We start from the raw sequence: 25,384 nt of genomic DNA on the forward strand, positions 1-25,384 counted from the left end.
AGTTGCCCTGGGGGTCCTCAACATTCACCCTATAATGTCTCATGGCTTCAGACTGAAAATGGGTAAGGAAACCTGCTGTTGATTACCATGTGTTGCCCACCCTTAAATGATGAATCAGTATTCCTCCATGTTGAACAACATGTGGAGGAAGCACTGAAGGTAGAAAGGGTATAATAGGTACTCTATATGGGGGATTTCAGTGCCCCATCACTATGAATAGCTCAACTGGGTCACTACTGATTAAGCTTGCTGTGTTCTAAAGGGCATGGCTGCTAGACTGGGTCTGTGACAGGCGGTGAGGAAAGCAATGAGAAGGCAAAATACATTTGACTTCATCCTTACTAATCTGCCTGCTGCAGATGCATCTGTCCATGACAGTATCAATAAGAATGACCACGCACAGTTCTTGTGGAGATGAGTACTGTCCATTGTGTTATAGAGTCATAGAAATATACAGCACAGAAACAGACCCTTCAGTCCAACTCATGCATGCCAACCCAATCTAGTCCCACCTGCCAGCACTTGGCCCATCTCCTATATGTTCCTACTTTTTTTTTAAACCAAACCCTCAATTTCTTTCATCATCCAGCATTCCTACACCCATCAGCATTTTCCATTCATGATCCTTCTGACACTGAAGCGTCAATGCAATAAGATCTGGACTGACAAGTGGCAAATAACATATACACCTCACAAATGCCAGACAATGATCATCTTCAATAAGTGACAACCCAACCACTGCTTATGATTAGATTAGATTAGATTACTTACAGTGTGGAAACAGGCCCTTCGGCCCAACAAGTCCACACCGACCCGCCGAAGCGCAACCCACCCATACCCCTACATATACCCCTTACCTAACACTACGGGCAATTTAGCATGGCCAATTCACCTGACCCGCACATCTTTGGACTGTGGGAGGAAACCGGAGCACCCGGAGGAAACCCACGCAGACACGGGGAGAACGTGCAAACTCCACACAGTCAGTCGCCTGAGGCGGGAATTGAACCCAGGTCCCTGGTGCTGTGAGGCAGCAGTGCTAACCACTGTGCCACCGTGCCGCCCCACCACTGTGCCACCGTGCCGCCCGCTTCTTGACATTCAATAGAGAGACCCACTCTGAATCCCCCACTAGGAACATCCTTGAGGTTACCATTAACCAGAAATTCAACTGGATTCACACTATTAATAGTGGCTACAAAATGAACCTTCGAGCTCAGTGAGCAAACCTACATCCAGAACCTCAAACTGAGCTGCAAATCTTCTCAAAACTCACCAAGTGACTACAAGAGCAGGTGAGAGGCTCGGAATACTATGGCAAGTGACTCACTCCGGACTCCCTAAAGCTGTCTGTCCACCATCTACAAGGCAGAAGTCATGATTGTGATGAAATACACCCCATTTTCTTGGATGAGTGCAGCTCCAACAACACTCAAGAAGCTTGACACCATCTAGGGAAAACCAACTTGCTTGATTAGCACCAGATCCATAAGAATCCATGTTGTCCAACACTGACGCTCAATAGCAGCATTATGGAGGACTGGTCATGAGCACTGTCCTCATGACCTGTCCTACCTGCCAATCTCCCTTCCCACTTATCCATTCCACCCTCCCTTCTGACCTATCATCTCCATCCCCACACCCATTCACCTATTGTACTGTTTGCTATCTTCCCCCACCCTCCTCTCTGACCTATCACCTCCATCCCCACCCCCATTCACGTACTGTACTCTCTGCTACCTTCTCCCCAGCCCAGCACCTCCCCCACCCTGCCATTTATCTCTCCACTCAGGAGGCTTCCTGCCTCTATTCCTGAGGAAGAGCTTTTGCCATAAACGTCAATTTTCCTGTTCCTCGGATGCTGCCTGACCTGCTGTGCTCTTCCAGCACCACTCTGATGTAAACACTCCTACACTGTGTGTAACAGGGACTGTAATAGTTTAGATTAGATTAGACTTACAGTGTGGAAACAGGCCCTTCGGCCCAACAAGTCCACACCGACCCGCCGAAGCGCAACCCACCCATACCCCTACATTTACCCCTTACCTAACACTACGGGCAATTTAGCTTGGCCAATTCACCTGACCCGCACATCTTTGGACTGTGGGAGGAAACCGGAGCACCCGGAGGAAACCCACGCAGACACAGGGAGAACGTGCAAACTCCACACAGTCAGTCGCCTGAGTCGGGAATTGAACCCGGGTCTACAGGCGCTGTGAGGCAGCAGTGCTAACCACTGTGCCACCGTGCCGCCCACTTAACTGTTCACAACTTAACTGTGAACAATGCATTGATAATCATGCACCACTGTTCCAAGCCATAATGAAATCTGTATAAGTCCAAATGACCAGCAAGATAACCAATTTGCCTCACTGACCGTTGTTCAGGACAGAAACAGTTTCAAACCAGGTAAACCTTTTTTGAACTGTAACTATGTAGCAGTGTCCAACATTCATTTCAGTTTACAATCCAAAAAGGAGCCCTTAAGTCCTGTATAATCACATTCACACTGGACATAACACACTACCTCTGGAATAACACGCATACTGTAATAATGAACATTATAACGTGAATAATGACTCTGACCTTTGCTGACTACATCTCATGTGCCTTACACTATGCATTACAGACACCACAACAATATATAATCAAACTCACACTGAACATAATAATCAACCTATATATACTCACTTCCATGCTATATAACACACAATAATTGCACACAATCAGTTTGACTATTGCTAACCCACTATATCTGTGTGTTGCACACATTAATAGTATGTAAGCACTCTCATACTGTACCATAGCAGAGTTAGCATGTATAATCACCACAAAGTACATGCAGTAATTGTATATAAGCATTCTCGCACAATACCTCATACACAATATAACTGTACATAATTACCCCCACACTCTAAATAATGCACATATACTGTGTAATCAGTCTCATTGTACCTATTTCACTATAATTCTATAATTATCCTCATACTGTAAAAAGCATACAATTTATCTGTGTCTTGAGACTCTCTGTACATAGCATATATAATAAATATTTGAAATCACCTTTACACTGTGCATAATGCACATCATAATAATGTACTGTATAATCAAATTCTCAGTGTACATAGCAACCATTGTGACTTTGGAGTATCACTGGCATATTGTACACAACAGGTCATAGCTGTGTATATGACTCTTACACTGTATATAACACATTATTACTGTCCATATTACTAATTCATATTGTAATTACACTCTATAAATATACATGAATAATCATGCTGTATCTAACTGTGTTTTATCATTCACACACCACACTTTACAAAATTTTGTATACTTTTGTATCAGCACTCAAACATTCAATATAATGGCTGAGAATTTCACTTACACTATAACTGTCTAATTACCCCAACACAGTCCAAAACACGTACTATAACTATGTAAAGGTCCACTCTGTGCATTATAACTGTGCAGAATCAATTCCAGGCTACACATAACATATTCCTGAAGAAGGGCTCATGCCCAAAATGTCGATTCTCCTGCTCCTTGGATGCTGCCTGACCTGCTGCGCTTTTTCAGCAACACATTTTCAGCTGTGATCTCCAGCATCTGCAGTCCTCACTTTCTCCTACACATAACACAGTCTATCCAGTGTGTAATCACCTTCATGCTACATATAATACCCAATATAATCTACCACTGATCACTTGCACACTATACATAAAAAATATCAGGTTAGGTGAATTGGCTATGCTAAATTGCCCGTAGTGTTAGGTTATGGGGTAAATGTAGGGGAATGGATCTGGGTGGGTTGCGCTTCAGCTGGTCGGTGTGGACTTGTTGGGCCGAAGGGCCCGTTTGCACACTGTAAGTAATCTAATCTAATCTAATATCACAACTGTAAGCATAACATAACAGTACAAAATGTATACTGTCACTCTCACTGTGCACAACACATAATCTAACTGTGTTTAATCATCCTCACACTGACTAACACGTTCTATAATTCTGCATGATCAACATCCCATGGACAAAATCGAGGTGGAAAATTGCCTAATGGAGGTCTAAATTTCCAAGTAATTTCCATATAGTTACCATGTTGGGCTGTGTTTTGGTGATATACCTCATATTCAAACATGCAGAGACCAGAAGATCTGGACTTAAAAGTCCCTAAATCTTTATAATTCCTTACATGACAATCGTCATTCCTCACACTCACAGTGACCCCCATCACCAGACAGACAGTCGATCATAGGACAGTTCAGTGCTCTGTGAACATTCTTAATGTGTTTATTAAAATTCAAAATTCCCCAAGTTGTCATGATGGGATTCAAATCCGTGTCATTGGAGGATCATTAAGGACCATTGGGTGACTATTCCAATAACATTATACCATTACACAACCTCTATGCAGGCAACATATCTCCATTTTATTGACTCAAACGGTTGCGCACATTCTCCCATATGCAATTCTACAAATATTTCAATGGACTCAATTGAGTCAAGAACCAGTCAATGAATGAAGTGGGAAGTCCTTGTGTGAAGAATGAGCTTGCAAAGCTGTCAGCTCTGGCTGGGTTTTCCAAAGACAACTTCAGCTTGCCTTGCTTTCTGAATTGCTGAAAATGTGTTGCTGGTTAAAGCACAGCAGGTTAGGCAGCATCCAAGGAATAGGAAATTCGACGTTTCGGGCATAAGCCCTTCATCCAGCATCTGCAGACCTCATTTTTTACCCTTGATTTCTGAATTGATCAACATTGCATCATAAAGAGCTAGCAGAAGCTTTAACTCAGTGGTGACAGTAAACTAAGATATTTTCTGAACAATATATTCGGGGATGTCATTACACCCCTTTGGAACAGGTGGGACTGAACCTGGGACCCTGTCTCAGAGGCAGGGATACTACTACTGCATCACAAGACCCCCTTGGCAGCAAGCCGATTGTCATGATCAATTGTTCTGTGTTTGATTAGCTGGCCCTCATTACAATTGATGCTCACTGTTCTCATTTGGCTACATCTGGTTGTTGACTCAGTGTTGCAACTCGAAACTCCATGAAGTATGGACAGCTATTCCGCAGAGCAGACCAGGACTTACCCTCTCGCCAGGTTCACCCATGGGTCCGGGAGGTCCTGCTGGACCTGGGGGGCCAGGCTGACCCTGTCAACAAGACCACAAGGAAATATGCAATTCAAGGCCAATACAACGGGTAAGTTCCACAGACTGTATCATCATTGCCATCACCAAATAAGCATTGTCACCCCTTCTCAATTGCAATCAGTGAGTGAGGGACAAAGGGTCATGGAGCAGCAGAGAAAGGCAGGAATGGAATTATGTGATGATTCTATGGCATCCCCTCTGACAGTACTGCATCTGGTGTGGCACAGGAGATGCTGCTGGGCCTGACAAGGGTCCGACAGCATTTCTTTCTCACTCAGAGGCTAGCCTTCGAAACAGGATGCATCCACCTCAATCTCCACCCAGTCCCTTCAGTTCAACCTTCATTTTCATCCTCTCTTTGTACCACCTAGTCCCTCTCTCTCTCTCTCTCTCTCTCTCTTTCTCTCTCTCTCTCCTTCAATTCTCTGGTCTCCCCCTCATCATCTTCCACAGTCTCTATCTCTGCATTTTGCCCTCTCACTTCATCTATCCTCCACTCTCTACCCTCCAGCCTTCTTCCATCCAGTCTTCCTTCTCCCTTTTTATACCCTTCACACCCTCTCTTCCTGTCATCCGCCCTCTCTCATTGCATATTCTCTCCTTTTTATATCTCCAACTCGCTCTCTTCCACACTTGCTGTTTTTATCCTTCTCTCACCCATTCTCATTCTGTCTCCCACTCTCTCCCTCCTCCACACTCCCTCCCTAGCCTTCACTCACTTGCTCACTCTCCACCACAATCTCTGTCTACCCTTCTTCACTATCTCACTCTGTCCTGAGAGTCTGAGGGGCTGAGAGACTGAGGGGCAGAGGGACCCAGATGCTATTTGTGGTAGGAATTGAGAGATGAAGGGACTGAGGGACTCCGACTGCGAGAAAGAGGAAATGAAGCACTGAGGAACTCAGAGACTGAGGCACTGAGCAGTTGTGGGACTGAAAAACAAAGGGTTTGGGGAAATGAGGGACTGAGAGTTAGAGAGAGTGAGGGAAGGATAGATTGAGGGATTGAGAGACAGAGGGACTGAAAGACTGAGGGATTGAAGACCAGAGGGACTTAGATACTATGGCACTGATAGAATGGGAGACTGAGGGACTCAGTGACTCTGAGACTGAGAGTCTGAAGGGATGCGTGACTAAGAGACTGACAGACTGAGGATCTGAGTGATGGAGGGACTGAGGCGTTGAGGGACTGAAGGAATGTGAGGCTGAGGTGCTGGCGGAATGAGAGACTGTGGGATTGAGTGACTCTGGGACTGAGAGACTGAAGGTTTGATGGGGTGAGGGCCAAGGGACTGCGGAACTGAGGGGCTGAATGGCTCTGTGATTGAACAATTGAGAGACAGAGGAACTGTGGGGATGAGTGACCGATAGACGGAAGGATGGAGAGACTGGGAAACACAGTTACCAAGACACCAAGAAACAGGGACACTGAGGGACAGAGAGACTGCAACTGAGCAGCTTTGGGACTGTTCAACTGAGACACAGAAGGACTGAGGGATCAAGGGACTGAGGGATGGAGAGACTAAAGATAAAAGGATTGACGGACAGAAGGACTGAGAGACTGTCTGACGGACAGAATGGCTGAGAGGCTCAGGATTGGAGGGGATTGGTGGATGAGGGACTAGGAGATTGAAGGACTGAGAGATTGAATGACTGAGTGACTGAAAGATGGAGGGACTGAGAGACACAGGGACCGAGGGACCAAGAGATGGAGGGACAGAGCAATTAAGAGACCCAAGGACTAAGGGACTAAAAGGCTGAGGTATTGAGGTGGACTGAAAGACTGAGAGATTGACGGATTGAGGGAATGAAAAACTGAATAACAGAGATGCTGTGGGAGTTAGAAACCAAGGGATTGAGAGACAGAGGGCCTGATGGGATGAGCGAATGTCGGACTGAGAGACTGTGGATCAGAGATACAATGGGACTGAAAAACAGGGGGACAAACAGACAGAGGGACTGAGAGACAGTGAGAATTAGAGACTGTTGCATTGAGAGACTGAGGTACTGAGGGATTGAGAGACTGAGGAGCTGATAGATGGCTTTGTCAAGGGGAGGTCATGCCTGAAAAAATCTGTTAGAATTCTTTAAACAGATAATGAGCAGGTGAGACAAAGGAGAGCCGGTGGACGTGGTCTATTTAGATTTCCAGAAGGCCTTTGACAAGGTGCAGCACCAGAGGTTGCTAAATAAGATAACAGGCCATGATGTTACAGGCAAGTACTGACGTGGATAGAAGATTGGCAGACTTACAGAAAGCAGAGAGTATGAATAAAGGGTCTTTTCAGGATAGCAACTGGTGTCCATTGTGTTGAGACCACAGCTATTCATGTAATACATTAACGATCTGGACTAAGGAACTGAGGGATCCAGGAGGTAGAGTTGCAGGAGCCTTGCCCAACAAATTCAAGAGTTTTGTTTCCTGTGTGGACGGGAATGAGGACTGCAGACAGGATGGGCCAACTGACCTCAGCACTGTGGTGCGTGGAGCCATTCAAGTTCGGGGAGAGAAGAGAAATGTTGTTGTAATTGGTGATGGTATAGTTAGGGGCATAGACACTGTTCTCTGTGACCAGGATCGAGAGTCTCCAAGGTTGTGTTGTCTGCCTTGTGCTCGGGTTTGGGATATCTCATCTGGGCTGCAGAGGAACTTGGAGTGGGAGGGTAAAGGTCCAGTGGTCATGGTCTACATAGGTACAAACAACATAGATAAGACAAGGGCAGAGGTTCTGCAAAGGGAGGATGCATAGTTAGAAATGAAATTAGAAAGCAGGACCAAAAAGGTAATAATCTCTGGATTACTACCTGATCCACGAGCTAATTGGCACAGGGTCAATAAGATCAGGCAGCTAAATGTATAGCTCATGATTGGTGTGGGAGAAGTGGGTTTGAATTCATTGGACATTGGCACTAATTCAGGAGAAGAAGGAATCTGTTCCGATGAGATGGTCTTCATTTGAACCATGCTGGGAGCAGAGTCCTAGCGAATCACATAGCTAGGATTGTAGACAGGGCTTTAAACTAAATGGGGGATGGGGGGGGGGGGTCACTTATAGGAAAAATTGGAAAACTAGAATTAAAAGATGAGGTAAGAGTGCAGAACTCAGGAGAGGTTATTAAAATCTCCAGCACAGACACAAGTAGGACCGAATGTACAGAACGGGTTAGCAATCAAACTCCAAGCACACTGGACAAACAAATGGTAATGAGAAGGCGGGGGGGGGGGGCGGGGGTGGGGGTGGGTGCATTAATACAGAACTGAAGGTGTTTTATCTGAATGCATGCAGTATAAGGACAAAGACAGATGGGCTAGTGGTACAGATCAAAATTGGCAGGTTAAGACATGGTGGGTATCACGGAGACATGGCTGCAAAGAGATCAGGATTGGGAGCTAAATATTCAGGGATGTACATCCTATCAAAACGATAGGTAAGTGGGCAGAGGATGCCTTATGAATAAGAAATTACATTAAATCAATAGTGAGAAACGAAGTAAGGGCAGATGGTGTAGAATCTGTGTGGGTAGAATTGAGGAACCGCAAAGGTAAAAAATGCCATAGTTGGAGCTATGCACAGGCCCCAAATAGTAATCAGGAGCTGGGACGTAAGATGCACCAGGAGGTAGAAAGGATGTGTAAGAAAGGCAAAGTTACAGTGGGTCATGGGGGATTTCAATATGCAGGTGGACTGGGAAAATCAGGTTAGTAGTGAATTGCAAGAAAAAGGAATTTATGGAATGTCTACGAGTTGACATTTTGGAACAGCTTGTGGTGGAGCCTCTCGGGAACAGGCAGCACTGGATTCAGTGTTGTGCAATGAGGCAGAATTGATGAGGGAGCTTCAAGGTGAAGGAACACTTAGGAGGCAGTGATCATAACATGATTGAATTTACCCTGTAATTTGAGAGGAAGAAGACAGAATCAGAGGTAACGGTATTATAGCTGAATAAAGAGGCTTGAGGGAGGAGCTGGGTAGTATTGACTGGGAGAGAAGATTCTAGACTAGAGTGGTGCTGGAAAAGCACAGCCAGTCAGGCAGCATCTGAGGAGCAGGAAAATCGACGTTTCGGGCAAAAGTCTTTCATCAGGACTCCAAGGAGCAGGAAAATCGACTTTATCTAGTAGGGTGACGAAATGTCTGGAAATGAACATCCCAGCTCAGTGAGCAAACCTACATTCAGAACCTCAACCGGAGCTACAAACCTTCTCAAAACTCAATCATTTTGGGCAGGTTTGGGCCCCGTCTCTAAGGTAGTGTTGCTGGTATTAGAAGGGTCCAGAGGAGGTTTACAAAACTGATCCCAGAAATGAAGACTAGTCAGAGGAGGAGCGGTTGAGGACTCTGGGTCCGTATTCAATGGAGTTTAGAAAGATGAGGGAATTTCATCGAAACCTACAGGATATTGAGAAGCCTGGATAGAGTGGATGTAGAGATATTTCCACTACTGGCAGAGACTAGAACTCAAGGGTACAGCCTCAGAATGAAGGGATGACTCTTTAGAAGTGAGGTGAGGAGGAATTTCTTCAGCAAGAGTGTGTTTCATCTCTGGAACTCATTGTCACTGAAGTCTGTGGAAGCCCAGTCATTGACTTTATTTAAGACAGTGATGGATAATTTCCTGATTGGTGAGGGGATCAAGGGTTATAGGGAGAAAACAGGAAAATAGATTGAAAAACATATCAACCATGACAGAATGTTGAAGCTGATTTCATGGTCCAAATGGCCTAATCCTGCAATCCTAATCTTATGGTCTTATGAATGACTGAGATTGAGGGACTAAGAGACTGAGGCCTGAAAGAGTGAGAGATTGAGTAACTAGGAGACTGTATGGGGGACTGAGAGACTAAGGGGACAAAGAGACAGAAACTATGAGACTGACTGAAAGAGGCAGACTAAAAGACTGTGGGAACAGAAGGCTGTGGGACTGAGGGAGTGAGGGAATGAGAGACTGATGGGCAGAGAGACAGAAACTATGAGACTGACTGAGAGACAGATGGACTGAGGGGCTGAAAGGCTGAGAAGTGGAGGGACTGAGGGACAGAGAAACTGAGCAGCTGTGGGCCTGAGGCTCTGAAAGGATGACAGAGGAGGAGGAACTGAGCAGCTGTGGAACTGAAGGACTGGGAATGAAACATTCAGACAGAGAAACTGATAGACTGGGGGTTCTGAGAGGTGCTGAGGAACTGAGTTTAAAGAACTGAGGAGATGACGGACTGAGAAAGTGTAAGAACAAGGGTCTGAGGGATGGAAGGAACAGAGACTAGGGGATGGAGAAATTGAGAGACAGAGGGACAGAAGGACTGAGAGACTAAGAGATTAATATACTGAGGTGATGAGGGACCTAGGGAATGATGGACTGTGAGACTGAAACATTGATTGAGGACTGAGGAGCTGAGAGACTGAGGGACTAATGGACTGAGAGGCAAAAGGACCGAGCTCTAAGGGAATGCGAGATTGAGAAACAGAGACAGAAGGGATTGAGAGACCAAGAGACAGACAGAGGAGCTGTGAGACTGAGAAATTGAGGGACTGAAGACTGCGGGAATGAAGGACAGAGGAACTGAAAGATTAAAGGATTGAGGTACTGAGGGGAAAAAGACTGAGAAATTGAGGGACTGAAAGACTAAGGGCCAGAGAGACTAAGAAACAGAGACTAAGGGACTGACAAATGCTGAGAATGAGAGACTGCAGCTGATAAACTGAGAGATCTAGAGACTAAAGGACAGAAGGGACTGAGGGGCCAACAGATTGAGTGACTCATAGACCGACCGAGATTGAGAGAGTGACTGAGGGACAAAGGGACTGAGAGACAGGCAGATTGAGGCGCAGAGGGTCAGAGGGGCTGAGAAATGGTGGGAACGAGGGATTGAGAGATGTAGGGATGGATAAATGAAGAGACAAATGGAGAGAGGGACAGAGTGACTGAGGGATTAAGGGGCGGTAGGATTAAGAGGCTGAGGAGCTGATGGGAAGGGATTGAGAATCTGCGAGATTGAGGAGATGAGTGACTGAAGAACTACAGGAATGAGGGACTGAGTGAGAAATTGAGTGATGAGAGACTGAGGAACTGGAGAATCCATAATACAATCACAGTCACTTACCGCAGGGCCTTCTGGACCAGGAGGACCTTCCACCAGCATCCCCTGGAAACAAATACAGACAACATCAGTTAACAGAAAAGTGAGGGGAGGGGGAGGGTATTAGGGAAGACAGAGGACCGGGGCGAACTGCAGTGCAGAATCAAGTATAACTAATAGAGTGAGAGGGTGGGCAAGAAAAATAAGGGATAAACAAGAGGTAGGAGGATGGTAGATGGTTAAGTGGAGGGAGTATAGAGAAGGGAGAGGATGGAGGGACATGAAGGGTGGAGAAGGAGGTAGAGAGGGGAAGAGAATGAAGGAGGAGGCGAAAGGTTTACTGATGGATTAGATAGGTAGCACAGATGCACAGCATTGGCTTAGACAGCACAGCGACACACCACTCCTTGTGAAAGAGAGCAAGCGTACTAAACCTTGGCTGTGACAGACAGCACAGAGACACAGCACTGGCTGTGACAGACAGCACAGGGACACAGCACTGAGTGTGACAGACAGCACGGGGACACAGCACTGACTGTGACAGACAGTACGGGGACACCATTCTGTCTGTGACAGACAACACGGGGACACAGCACCGACTGTGACAGAGAGCACAGGGACACAGCACTGAGTGTGACAGACAGCACAGGGACACAGCACTGACTGTGACAGAGAGCACAGGAACACCGCACTGACTGGCAGAGAGCACAGGAACACCGCACTGACTGACAGGCAGCACGGGGACACAGCACTGACTGACGGACAGCACTGGGAGACCATACTGTCTGTGACAGACAGCACAGGGCCACAGCACTGACTGTGACGGATAGCATGGAGACACAGCACTGACTGTGACAGATAGCATGGAGACACAGCACTGACTGTGACAGACAGCACAGAGACACAGTACTGGCTTTGACAGAGAGCACGGGGACATGGCACTGACTGTGACAGAGAGCACAGGTACACATCACTGGCTTTGACAGACAGCAGAAACTCAGGTACTCACTGGCTCGACTACTGCTGGCTCCCCTTTCTCACCCTTTATTCCACTCAGGGCCATCTGGAAGAACAAAACAATTAGTCACAAACACAAAAACAGTCAGTTCCCCATTTCATGTGCCACAACCTCCTTGGAAGGAGGAGAAAAAGGAGGAAGAGGGAAGGAGAGTAATGGTCAGGGCAGAGGGTGACCTTCTGTGAAAGTATACGTGAAAGACCAGCAAATGAACAACAACTCACTCTTCAAAGCTGCAGAGCTACAAGCCTGTAAAGGGAAAGATTGGGTCGGTCATTTGTGCATGTGACTCGTCAAGGCGGTGAGGGGTAGTGGTGCTGGGAGAGAGTTTAGGGCATTGGGAAGTGGGAGATATTGAAGACAGAATGTGCATGTAGTAGTACACTGTCAGGGTTTTCCTCTCCTTGTGGTAGGAACTCATTACTCTCTCATAGAACATAGAACATTACAGCACAGTACAGGCCCTTCGGCCAATGATGTTGTGCCACTCTGTGGAACCAATCTGAAGCCCATTCTCACCCGTATGCCTATCCAATGACCATTTAAATGCCCTTAAAGTTGGCAAGTCTACTACTGTTGCAGGCAGTGCATTCCACACCCCACCTACTCTCCGAGTACAAAAACTACCTCTGACATCTGTCCTAAATCTATCACCCTTCAATTTAAAGCTATGTTCCCTCATGCTAGCCATCACCATCCGAGGAAACAGGCTCTCCCTGTCCACTCGAGCTAACCCTTGAATTATCTTATATATCTCAATTAAGTTGCCTCTCAGCCTTCTTCTCTCTAACAAAAAAGGCCTCAAGTCCCTCAGCCTTTCCTCGTAAGACTTTCTCTCCATACCAGGCAACATGTTAGTAAATCTCCTCTGCACCCTTTTCAAAGCTTCCCATGCTTCCTACATTGTGGTGACCAGAACTGTACACAATACTCCAAATATGCCCACACCAGAGCTTTATATAGCTGCAGCATGTTTTCATGGTTCCGAAACTCAATCCCTCTACCAATAAAAGCTAACACACCGTATGCCTTCTGAACAACCCTGTCAACCTGGGAGGCAACTTTCAGGGATCTATGTACCTGGTCACTGAGATCTCTCTGCTCATCTACATGACCAAGAATCTTACCATTATCCTAGTACTCTTTATTCCTCTTGCTCCTTCCAAAATGAATCACCTCGCACTTTTCCACATTAAACTCCATTTTCTACCTGTCAGCCCAGTTCTGCAGCTTATCTATGTCTCTCTGTAACCTACAACATCCTTCGTCATTATCCACAACTCTACTGACCTTAGTGTCATCCGTAAATTTACTAATCAATCCTTGTATGCCTTCATCCAGGTCATTTATATAAATGACAAGCAACAGTGGTCCCAAACCAGATCCTTGCGGTACCCCAATAGTAGCTGAACTCCAGGATGAATATTTCCCATCAACCACCACCCTCTGTCATCTTTCAGCCAGCCAATTTCTGATCCAAACTATTAAATCACCCTTAATCCATGCCTCCATAATTTGTGCAATAGTCTACCATGGGGAACCTTATCAAATGCTTACCAAAATCCATATACACCACATCAACCACTTTACCCTCACCACCTATTTGGTCATCACCTAAAAGAACTCAATAAGGATTGTGAGGCACGACCTACCCTTCACAAAATTGTGTTGACTACGCCTCATCATCTCAAGGGTGTCATATTCAGATGCAAGTCCCGAGTGTGGCACTAGAGAGAAAAGATGTTGGCAATGGGACATGGAGAATAATGACCATTGGATGGGCATTGATTGGTGGTGGCACCCAAAGGCCCTTCCTGCCTTCATTTTCGGAGGGTTCCTCTTCGTTGTGTTCTAATCGGTACAATCAACATGAAATCTTCAACAACTTACCTGCCCTATAAACATTGCCTGAAAAGAAAACAGAAATTGCTGGAGAAACTCAGTAGGTCTGGCAGTATCTGAGGAGAGAAAACAGAGTTTACGTTTCGAGTCAAGTGACACTTCTTCAGTTCTGAAGGAGGTTACCAGACCTGAAACATTAATTCTGTTTTTTTTTCCATAGATGCTGCCACCCTCACTTAGTTTTTCCAGTAACTACTATTTCTGTTTTTGTTTCAGATTTCCAGCATCCAGAGTTCTTTGGATTAAACAATGTCCAACGATGCCCGTCTTAAATAGTGACATCATGGACAATGAGTTAATAGGAATCTGGAATTATAAGGCAGCTGCCATCTTGCATGCAGATGGAAGCCAACATTGGCATCATTTCATGAGGAATACCGTGTGTCAGGCAATCAGAGAGCTGGAGACTATACTGCAGGGGAGAAGGCTCAATATCAGGCACCCAGGAAATGGGAACCACTGCTTTGCAGGAGGTGCACAAATGTTTGATGGATCAGGAAGACTACTCTAGGAGAAAATGGCATCGCAAAGCAGGAGGTGAATCACCACAGCAGAATGGGTTGGTGACAGGACTTCAGGACAGTTTGAGTTTGAAGCTAAAGGAGATGCAGCTTTCACAGCAGTCAGACTGAGCAGCAGTCACAGACATGAGACAGTTGCAGCAGGGAGACGTCTACAAGGACAGCAGAACTGCATTGGACAAGGAGAGGGTCACACCATGAGGGATGGAGGAGTAAGGAATGGGGGACAGACGACAATGGTGTCAAAAGGGGCATCAAGAGGATATTGTGTACAGAGACCAGGAGACAACATGTACGGAGACCAGGAGACACGTACAGAGTCCAGGAGACAACATGTGCATAGAGACCAGGAGACAAAGTACACAGAGACCAAGGGACAACATGGACAGAGCCCAGGAGACAACGTGCACAGAGTGTAGGAAACAACATACCCAGAGACGAGGAGAAAACTTGCAAGAGACCAAGGGACAACATGCACAAAGGCCAAGAGATGACATACAGAGACAAGGAGACAATGTTTACAGAGACCAAGGGACTACATACACTGAAACCAGGAGACAGCGTGCACTGAGACCAGGAGACAGCGTGCACTGAAACCAGGAGACAGCGTGACTGAGACCAGGAGACAGCGTGACTGAGACCAGGAGACAATATGCACTGAGACCAACAGACAGCGTGCACTGAGACAGGAGACAATGGACTCTGAGACAGGAGACAGCGTGCACAGAGACCAGGAGACAGCGTGCACTGAGACAGGAGACAGCGTGACTGAGACCAGGAGACAGCGTGACTGAGACCAGGAGACAGCGTACACAGAGACCAGGAGACAGCGTGCACTGAGACCAGGAGACAGTGTACACTGAGACCAGGAGACAATATGCACTGGGCCCAGGAGACAATGTGCACTGTGACCAGGAGACAGCGTGCACTGAGACCAGGAGACAATGTACACTGAGACCAGGAGACAGCGTGCACTGAGACAGGAGACAATGTACACTGGGACCAACAGACAGCGTGCACTGAGACAGGAGACTATGGACTCTGAGACCAGGAGACAGCGTGCACTGAGACCAGGAGACTATGTACACTGAGACCAGGAGACAATGTACACTGAGACCAGGAGACAATGTACACTGAGACCAGGAGACAGCATGCACTGAGACCAGGAGACAATATGCACTGGGCCCAGGAGACAATGTGCACTGAGACAGGAGACAGCGTGCACAGAGACCAGGAGACAATGTACACTGAGACCAGGAGACAGCATGCACTGAGACCAGGAGACAATATGCACTGGGCCCAGGAGACAGCGTGCACTGAGACAGGAGACAGCATGCACTGAGACCAGGAGACAGCGTGCACTGAGACCAGGAGACAGCGTGCACTGAGACCAGGAGACAATGTGCACTGAGACAGGAGACAGCGTGCACTGAGACCAGGAGACAATGTACACTGGGACCAACAGACAGCGTGCACTGAGACAGGAGACTATGGACTCTGAGACCAGGAGACAGCGTGCACTGAGACCAGGAGACAGCGTGCACTGAGACCAGGAGACAATGTACAGAGGCAGGAGACAATGTACACTGAGACCGGAGACAGTGTACACTGAGACCAGGAGACAATGTACGCTGGGACCAACAGACAGCGTGCACTGAGACAGGAGAGAATGTGCACTGAGACCAGGAGACAATGTACACTGGGACCAACAGACAGCGTGCACTGAGACAGGAGAGAATGTGCACTGAGACCAGGAGACAGCGTGCACTGAGACCGGAGACAATGTACAGAGGCAGGAGACAATGTACACTGAGACCGGAGACAGTGTACACTGAGACCAGGAGACAATGTACACTGGGACCAACAGACAGCGTGCACTGAGACAGGAGAGAATGTGCACTGAGACCAGGAGACAATGTACACTGGGACCAACAGACAGCGTGCACTGAGACAGGAGACAATGGACTCTGAGACCAGGAGACAGCATGCACTGAGACCAGGAGACAATGTACACTGAGACCAGGAGACAGCGTGCACTGAGACCAGGAGACAGCGTGCACTGAGACCAGGAGACAATGTGCACTGAGACAGGAGACAGCGTGCACTGAGACCAGGAGACAATGTACACTGGGACCAACAGACAGCGTGCACTGAGACAGGAGACAATGGACTCTGAGACCAGGAGACAGCATGCACTGAGACCAGGAGACAATGTACACTGAGCCCAGGAGACAGCGTGCACTGAGACCAGGAGACAGCGTGCACTGAGACCAGGAGACAATGTGCACTGAGACAGGAGACAGCGTGCACTGAGACCAGGAGACAATGTACACTGGGACCAACAGACAGCGTGCACTGAGACAGGAGACTATGGACTCTGAGACCAGGAGACAGCGTGCACTGAGACCAGGAGACAGCGTGCACTGAGACCAGGAGACAATGTACAGAGGCAGGAGACAATGTACACTGAGACCGGAGACAGTGTACACTGAGACCAGGAGACAATGTACACTGGGACCAACAGACAGCGTGCACTGAGACAGGAGACAATGGACTCTGAGACCAGGAGACAGCATGCACTGAGACCAGGAGACAATGTACACTGAGCCCAGGAGACAGCGTGCACTGAGCCCAGGAGACAGCGTGCACTGAGACAGGAGACAGTGTACACTGAGCCCAGGAGACAGCGTGCACTGAGCCCAGGAGACAGCGTGCACTGAGCCCAGGAGACAGCGTGCACTGAGCCCAGGAGACAGCGTGCAGTCAGACCAGGAGACAATGTACACTGAGACCAGGAGACAGCTTGCACTGAGACCAGGAGACAATGTACACTGAGACCAGGAGACAGCGTGCACTTAGACCAGGAGACAGCGTGCAGTCAGACCAGGAGACAATGTACACTGAGACCAGGAGACAATGTACACTGAGACCAGGAGACAGCGTGCACTGAGACAGGAGACAATGTACACTGAGAACAAGGACAACATGGACAGAGAACAGGACATGACGTACACAGAGACTAGGAGACAATATGTACAGAGATTGGGACACAACAGCACCATCTGGAGGATGACAACATTGGAGTGAACATGGCAAATGATGCACAGTCATCCGGTAAAAAACAGAAGTGAAGGAACTGCGTTCAAGTCCCTCTGGCCACTTACTCCTTCTGTGAATACCTCGCTCTCAACAGGCAGTCCTGGACCAATCTCTGTGGGCAAGGGCTCCTCGTAGTAATCTTTGTAAACGTAGTCATAATCGTAGCCCGGATCACCGGGACCAAGATCTTCCCCAGTGAAATACTCCTTGTACACCACATCGCCTGTAACCGGGTGCACGGTGGTAGCTGCCTGCTCCAGCTGCCCAGGAGCAGTGAAAGAAAAGCAAGAGCTGCATTAGGTTAGCAAAGCAATCTACGCCCTGTCTCATGCAATCACCACTGAGATGATCATAGCTTCCTATCTCCTGGCAGAAGCCAGAGCCAAGCTGAGGCTGGCCATCTCCAGGTTGTCAACATGCTCCAAATATTGCCTCAGCCCAAGGAAATAATTGGCTATGATCATGCTCACAGATTGAAGCAGCATGACCGATGGTGTGGTTCCTGGCACAAAGAACTCAGGTCAAGGGTTTGGCCATCTCAGACAGAGATGAGGAGGGATTGTTTTACACCTCCAAGGGAAATGAATCTTTGGACTACTCAATTCCAAAGTGCATCCAAAAGAAAATCAGGAAGGGGGAGCTAATTGGCTTGGAGGGTGTGAGAGTTAATGGCAGAAGTCATGATCTTTGTTTTTGTTCATCTTTCATAGGACTTGGGTATTACAGAATGTGTGTGTATGTAGCTTCCCCCTGTCCTTGTGTGTGAGTAGGTCGGTAGATTTGACTGTGTTACCCCCTCATCACTCTGAGCCGGTCCACCGTCTCCAGCCTGGGCCATCTTTCAGTACCCCACTGCAATACCCCCAACCCACAATCCTTGTTGGTGCTTGGCCCCAGCTAATATCTTCCATTGGGCACAAGTGCACACAGGTCAGTCCAACTCCCTGAAGTTTGTTTCACCAAAGCCCAACAGCACAGCTCCTCTCACTAAGATGTGGAACACCCCACCACCTTCTGGACTCGGCTGGCACCTCTCCCAACAGCAACCATGCCAGTGGTTCTTTCAGTACTTATACATTTGGTATTCACGAACACTGCCCGCCCAAAGCTCCAGACCCACTTCAACCTTCTCCAAGAGTGAAGCACTTTATTAATGCAAGCTGATGTTGGTCAGGGGACAGATGGGTCAAATGCCCTTGATCTTCCAACTCAAGGAGTGACAAGGCCAGATGAGAATGGACTGAGTGATGGTTCGGAGTTCAAGTATGTGGCTGCTTGGAGTATCGCCCCAATAGAATTGGCGTCACTCTGGGTCACCCAGGATCGGAGGGTAGGGTGTGAAGTGACTGCCCTCTTTGACACCAGGGTGTGTATTTTGGGTTTAAATCAACAGATCAAAAGCAGGCCATTTGGCCTGAACTGCTGGTGTCAGCCATGCTCCACCGATGAGTTGATCCAGCATTCCCCCATTGCAAAATACCTCTTGGATTCTTGCCTTCCCATTCTCTGTGGTCACACTTTACACATTCTTCCCTGTCCTATGGCTCGATTCCAAACTCCCTGTGGAATTTACGGCCAGGTTCTGTTCTCTTGCCTAAACAGAAAGAGCCTTTCCACGTCTAGCCTGTCAAACCCCTTCAGAATTCTAACTCAGCCAGTTGGCCGTCCATCACATCTCTCCTGGCTTAAAGAAGCCCCAGGTTTTTGTTTTCCGGCTTTCCCCACTTCTGGTATGGTCCCTTTCCAAATTTTTCTTTGTGCTGTTCTGCTGTGCCTGGAGATCCTCTTTCCAGCATGGAGAATAGAATTGCACGCAGTGCTGCAGTTATGGCCTCACAGGGTTTGGTCGGGGAGGGGGTTGGGTTTGAGCAGTCTGCCCCAGGAAAATGTCACATCTCTGCCCTTGGCCCCATTGCGATGTTTCCTATGGGGCTGCTCTAATCAGGGTTGAAGGAAACAAAATTAGTAATATACAGACAAAGGTGACCAGTGCCACTCAGGGCACCGCCAAGATGGATAGTTTGTGCTGGACTGCCATTCCAGTGACCACTCCAATGTGACTCATTGGTAACTTTGCCCTCTGGCCAATTGGCTCCACTCCTCAACCACATGGGTATCCTCAGGGAGTCATCACATCCCAGCAGCCATCCCATAGAAGTGGCACTGTTGACAGCGGGTATTGCCAGACTGTACCTGTACAGGGCCTCTCACAGTGTAGGAGAATCAGCTTGGGTGATGGGTCATACCCAGCACCTCCATCCTGTTAGACCCAGGGATTTAGCCCACCAGCTCCCACGCTGTGGGGCTTCAGGAAAGGAAATACCACACTCCCACCCTTCCCCCATGGCCATTTATGTGGTTGCTAATCAAGTCACTGGCTAGAGTCACTGAAGAGGCAGACACACACACACACACACACACACACACAGACACTCACACAAAATGTTCCTTGGACAAGTCATGAATACGCCTGTTTCCATTTACAGCTGATGTCTCTGACACTCCATATAGAGAAATAACAGTGACTTATACAGAGAAAAAGACACAATGGCTTTTTGAAAAGGTTCCACTGAGATTGCTTTTCAACTTTGTTCTTGCTTGAATCCAACATCATGGACAGTGATCAGAACATCCATCCTCTCCTTTAGCACAAAGTGCTCTCACCACTGGGATCACTGGAAAGTCACAGAGCGCACAGGAGCACCACTGGTCAATATTAATCGATAGCTAGCCCTACACTGTACCTGACCTTACAGAGTTCCCTGGGGTGGTGTCGAGAGAGCTTTACTTCCTGCTTACTTTCCGTTTAAAAAGCAGAGAGAGCTTTATATTCAGTTTAAAGAAATAGAAGAAGCTTTCCTCTGTATTGAACCCTGTGGTGTCTCTGTCCTGTTAGTTTGTTGGGGACAGTACAAAGAGAGGATTACTTCCACTTTAAAAGTGTAGGGAAAGCTTTTCTCTGTATTAAAACTGTGATGTCCTGTCCTGTTTACCAGTGAGTGTCAAGGAAACTTTACTTTCAGTTTAATGGAATCGAGGGGGCTTTACTTTCCATTTACTTCTAGTTTAAAAAAGCAGAGAAAGTTTTTCTCGGTATCCAGCCTTGTCCTGTACCTGTAGTGGGTGTGTTTGATGGAGACAGTGTAGAGGAAGTTTTATTTTCAGTTTAAAAGAGGAGAGAGAGCTTTACTTTCAATGTAAAAGAGTAAAGCTTGCTTAATTTTCAATCTGAAAGAGTAGCTTTACACTGGATCTAACCCTCTACCTGTCCTCAGAGTGTTTCATGGGAACAGTAATAGGGGAACTTTACTCTCCTTTTAAAATAGTAGAGGTAGCTTTGAGTTTTAAAACATAGAGAATACTTTACATTCTATTTAAAAATGGAGAAAGAGTTTCCTTTCAGTTTAAAGAAGCAGCAAAAGCTTTACTTTCAGTTTAATAGAGTAGAGGGAGTTTTACTCTACACCTAACAGTGCATTGTAGTTGGCCTGGTATTGTTTGATGCCGACAATGTAAAGCAAGCTTCATTCTGTATCTGACCCCACGCTGTATCTGTATTTGATGGAACTGTGTCAGGAACTTTCAGTTTAAAAGAATAGAGGGAGTTTTACTCTATATTTAGAGTCATAGAGATGTACAGCACGGAAACAGACCCTTCGGTCCAATCTGTCCATGCCAATCAGATATTCCAATCCAATCTACTCCCACCTGCCAGCACCCAGCCCATATCCCTCCAAACCCTTCCTATTCATATACCCATCCAAATGCCTCTTAAATGTTGCAATTGTACCAGCCTACACCACATCCTCTGGCAGCTCATTCCAAACACGTACCACCCTCTGCATGAAAAAGTTGCCCCTTAGGTCTCTTTTATATCTTTCCCCTCTCACCCTCTAGTTCTGGACTCCCCGACCCCAGGGAAAAGACTTTGCCTATTTATCCTATCCATGCCCCTCAATTTTGTAAACCTCTATAAGGTCATCCCTCAGCCTCCGACACCCCAGGGAAAACAACTCCAGTCTGTTCAGCATCTCCCTGTAGCTCAGATCCTTGTAAATCTTTTCTGAACCCTTTCAAGTTTCACAACATCTTTCCGATAGGAAGGAGACCAGAATTGCACGCAATATTCCAACAGTGGCCTAACCAATGTCCTGTACAACCGCAATATGACCTCCCAACTCCTGTACTCAATACTCTGATCAATAAAGGAAAGCATACCAAACACCTTCTTCGCTTTCCTATTTACCTGAGACTCCACTTTCAAGGAGCTATGAACCTGCACACCAAAGGTCTCTTTGTTCAGCAACACTCCCTAGGACCTTACCCTTAAGTGAATCCTGCTAAGATTTGCTTTCCCAAAATGCAGCATCTTGCATTTATCGGAATTAAACTCCATCTGCCACTTCTCAGCCCATTGGCCCATCTGGTCCAGATTCTGTTGTAATCTGAGGTAAACCTCTTCGCTGTCCTCTAAACCTCCAATTTTGGTGTCATCTGCAAACTTACTTAATGTACCTCTTATGCTCGTATCCAAATCATTTATGTAAATGACAAAAAGTAGAGGGCCCAGCACCGATCCTTGTGGCACTCCACTGGTCACAGGCCTCCAGTCTGAAAAACAACCCTCCACCACCACCCTCTGTCTTCTACCTTTGAGCCAGTTCTGTATCCAAATGCCTAGTTCTCCCTGTATTCCATGAGATCTAACCTTGCTAATCAGTCTCCCATGGGGAAACTTGTTGAACGCCTTACTGAAGTCCATATAGATCACATCTACTGCTCTGCCCTCATCAATCTTCTTTGTTACTTCTTCAAAAAACTCAAGTTTGTGAGACATGATTTCCATGCACAAAGCCATGCTGACTATCCCAAATTAGTCCTTGCCTTTGCAAATACATGTACATCCTGTCCCTCAGGATTCCCTCCAACAGCTTGCCCACCACTGAGGTCAAACTCACCGGTTTATAGCTCTCTGGCTTGTCTTTACCCCCCTTCTTAAACAGTGGCACCATGTTTGCCAACCTCCAGTCTTCCGGCACCTCACCTGTGACTATCGATGATACAAATATCTCAGCAAGAGGCCCAGCAATTACTTCTCTAGCTTCCCACAGAGTTCTCAGGTAATCCTCTCTGTAATCCTCTGCAATCTGGACATTTTGCAAGATGTCACCATCTATTTCCCGACAGTCTATATCTTCCTTATCCTTTTTCACAGTAAGTACTGATGCAAAATATTCATTTAGTATCTCCCCCATTTTCTGTGGCTCCACACAAAGGCTGCCTGCTGATCTTTGAGAAGCCCTATTCTCTCCCTAGTTACCCTTTTGTCCTTAATATATTTGTAAAACCCCTTTGGATTCTCCTTGATTCTATTTGCCAAAGCTATCTCATGTCCCCATTTTGCCCTCCTGATTTCCTTCTTAAGTATACTCCTACTTTCTTTATACTCTTCTAAGGATTCACTCGATCTATCCTGTCTGAACCTGACATATGCTTCCTTCTTTTTCTTAACGAAACCCTCAATTTCTTTAGTCATCCAGCATTCCCTATACCTACCAGCCTTCCCTTTCACCCTGACAGGAATATACTTTCTCTGGATTCTTGTTATCTCATTTCTTTACCTGTGAACATCTGCCTCCAATTAGCTTTCGAAAGTTCCTGCCTAATACTGTCAAAATTGGCCTTTCTCCAATTTAGAACTTCAACTTTTAGATCTGGTCTATCCTTTTCCATCACTATTTTAAACGAATAGAATTATGGTCGCTGGCCCCAAAGTGCTCCCCCACTGACACCTCAGTCACCTGCCCTGCCTTATTTCCCAAGAGTAGGTCAAGTTTTGCAATTTCTCTAGTAGGTACATCCACATACTGAATCAGAAGATTGTCTTGTACACTTAAGAAATTCCTCTCCATCTAAATCTTTAACACTATGGCAGTCCCAGTCGATATTTGGAAAGTTAAAATCCCCTACCATAACTACCCTCTTATTCTTACAGATAGCTGAGATCTCCTTACAAGTTTGTTTCTCAATTTCCCTCTGACTATTGGAGGATCTATAATACAATCCCAATAAGGTGATCATCCCTTTCTTATTTCTCAGTTCCACCCAAATAGCTTCCCTGGATGTATTTCCAGGAATATCCTCCCTCAGCACAGCTGTAATGCTATCCCTTATCAAAAATGCCACTCCCCCTCCTCTCTTGCCTCCCTTCCCATCCTTTCTGTAGCATTTGTATCCTGGAACATTCAGCTGCCAGTCCTGCCCATCCCTGAGCCATGTTTCCGTAATTGCTATGATATCCTAGTCCCATGTTCCTAACCATGCCCTGAGTTCATCTGTTTTCCCTGTTAGGCCCCTTGCATGGAAATAAATGCAGTTTCATTTATTAGTCCTACCTTGTCCCTGTCTGCCCTGACTGTTTGACTCCCTTCTCTTCTCAGCTGTACCTATCTCAGATCGATCTCTTTCCTCACTATCTCCCTGGGTCCCACCACCCCCACCCACCTTACTAGTTTAAATCTTCGCAAGCAGTTGTAGCAAATTTCCCTGCCAGTATATTAGTCCCCTTCCAACTTAGGTGCAATCCATCCTTCTTGTACAGGTCACTTCTACCCCAAAAGAGATTCCAATGATCCAAAAATGTGAATCCTTCTCCCATACTCCAGCTCCTCAGCCATGCATTCATTTGCTCTATCCTCCTATTCCTGCCCTCACTAGCTCATAGCACTGGGAGTAATCCAGATATTACTACCCTTGAGGACCTCCTTTTCAAATTTCTGCGTAACTCTCTGTAATCTCCCTTCAGAGTCTCAATCTTTTCCCTTCCAATGTCGTTGTTTCCAATATGGACAATGACCTCCTGCTGGCCTCTCTCCCCCGTGAGAACATTCTGCACCCTCTCTGAGACATCCTTGATCCTGGCACCAGGGAAACAACACACCATTCTGCTTTTTCTCTGCTGGCCACAGAAACGTCTGTCTGTACCTCTGACGACAGAATCCCCTAACACAATTGGTCTCTTGAAGCCAACGTACCCGTCGTTGCATTAGAGCCAGTCTCAACACCAGAAACTTGGATGTTCGTGCTATGTTCCCCTGAGAATCCATCACCCCCTACATTTTCCAAAACAGCATACCTGTTTGAAATGGGTATATCCACAAAAGACTCCTGCACTAGATGCCTACCTCTCTTACCCTTCCTGGAGTTAACCCATCTATGTGACTGTATCTGAGACTTTCCCCCCTTCCTATAACTGCCATCCATCACATACTGTTGCTGTTTCAAATTCCTCATCACTTCTATCTGTCTCTCCAACCGATCCACTCGATCTGATAAGATTCGCATCCAACAGCATTTATGGCAGATATAATCCGCAGTAAGCCTTAAACTCTTTTTAAACTCCCACATCTGACAAGAAGTACATTACACTGCAAAAGCCATGCTCCTTCACAATCTACAGACCCAGAAAATAATACCGTCTTATTCCTCTACAAACACTGCCCAGGTTAAATTAATAGCTATGGCTTATATTTTAAGTTTAATCAAGAGACTTATCTCTAAAAACATATATTCAAGAAAGAATCCACTATACTCACTACTGCAGCCTTTC

The 25,384-nt window shown here is 46.6% G+C and overlaps 1 protein-coding gene across 1 annotated transcript in view; it reads right to left on the bottom strand.

Annotated features, from left to right (window-relative positions):
* Window positions 1-25,384, bottom strand: part of LOC132832614 (collagen alpha-1(V) chain-like) — a 143,693-nt gene that overhangs the window by 22,813 nt on the left and 95,496 nt on the right. The window contains exons 6-9 of the mRNA XM_060850696.1: window positions 17,841-18,035; window positions 12,245-12,298; window positions 11,260-11,301; window positions 5,098-5,160 (exon numbers count right to left, since the gene is read on the bottom strand). Of these exons, the coding sequence (XP_060706679.1) occupies window positions 5,098-5,160; window positions 11,260-11,301; window positions 12,245-12,298; window positions 17,841-18,035 (354 nt within the window). The remainder of the gene's footprint in view (window positions 1-5,097; window positions 5,161-11,259; window positions 11,302-12,244; window positions 12,299-17,840; window positions 18,036-25,384) is intronic.

Source organism: Hemiscyllium ocellatum, chromosome 35 (assembly GCF_020745735.1).
Source record: "Hemiscyllium ocellatum isolate sHemOce1 chromosome 35, sHemOce1.pat.X.cur, whole genome shotgun sequence".
In the NCBI taxonomy this organism is placed as follows: domain Eukaryota; kingdom Metazoa; phylum Chordata; class Chondrichthyes; order Orectolobiformes; family Hemiscylliidae; genus Hemiscyllium; species Hemiscyllium ocellatum.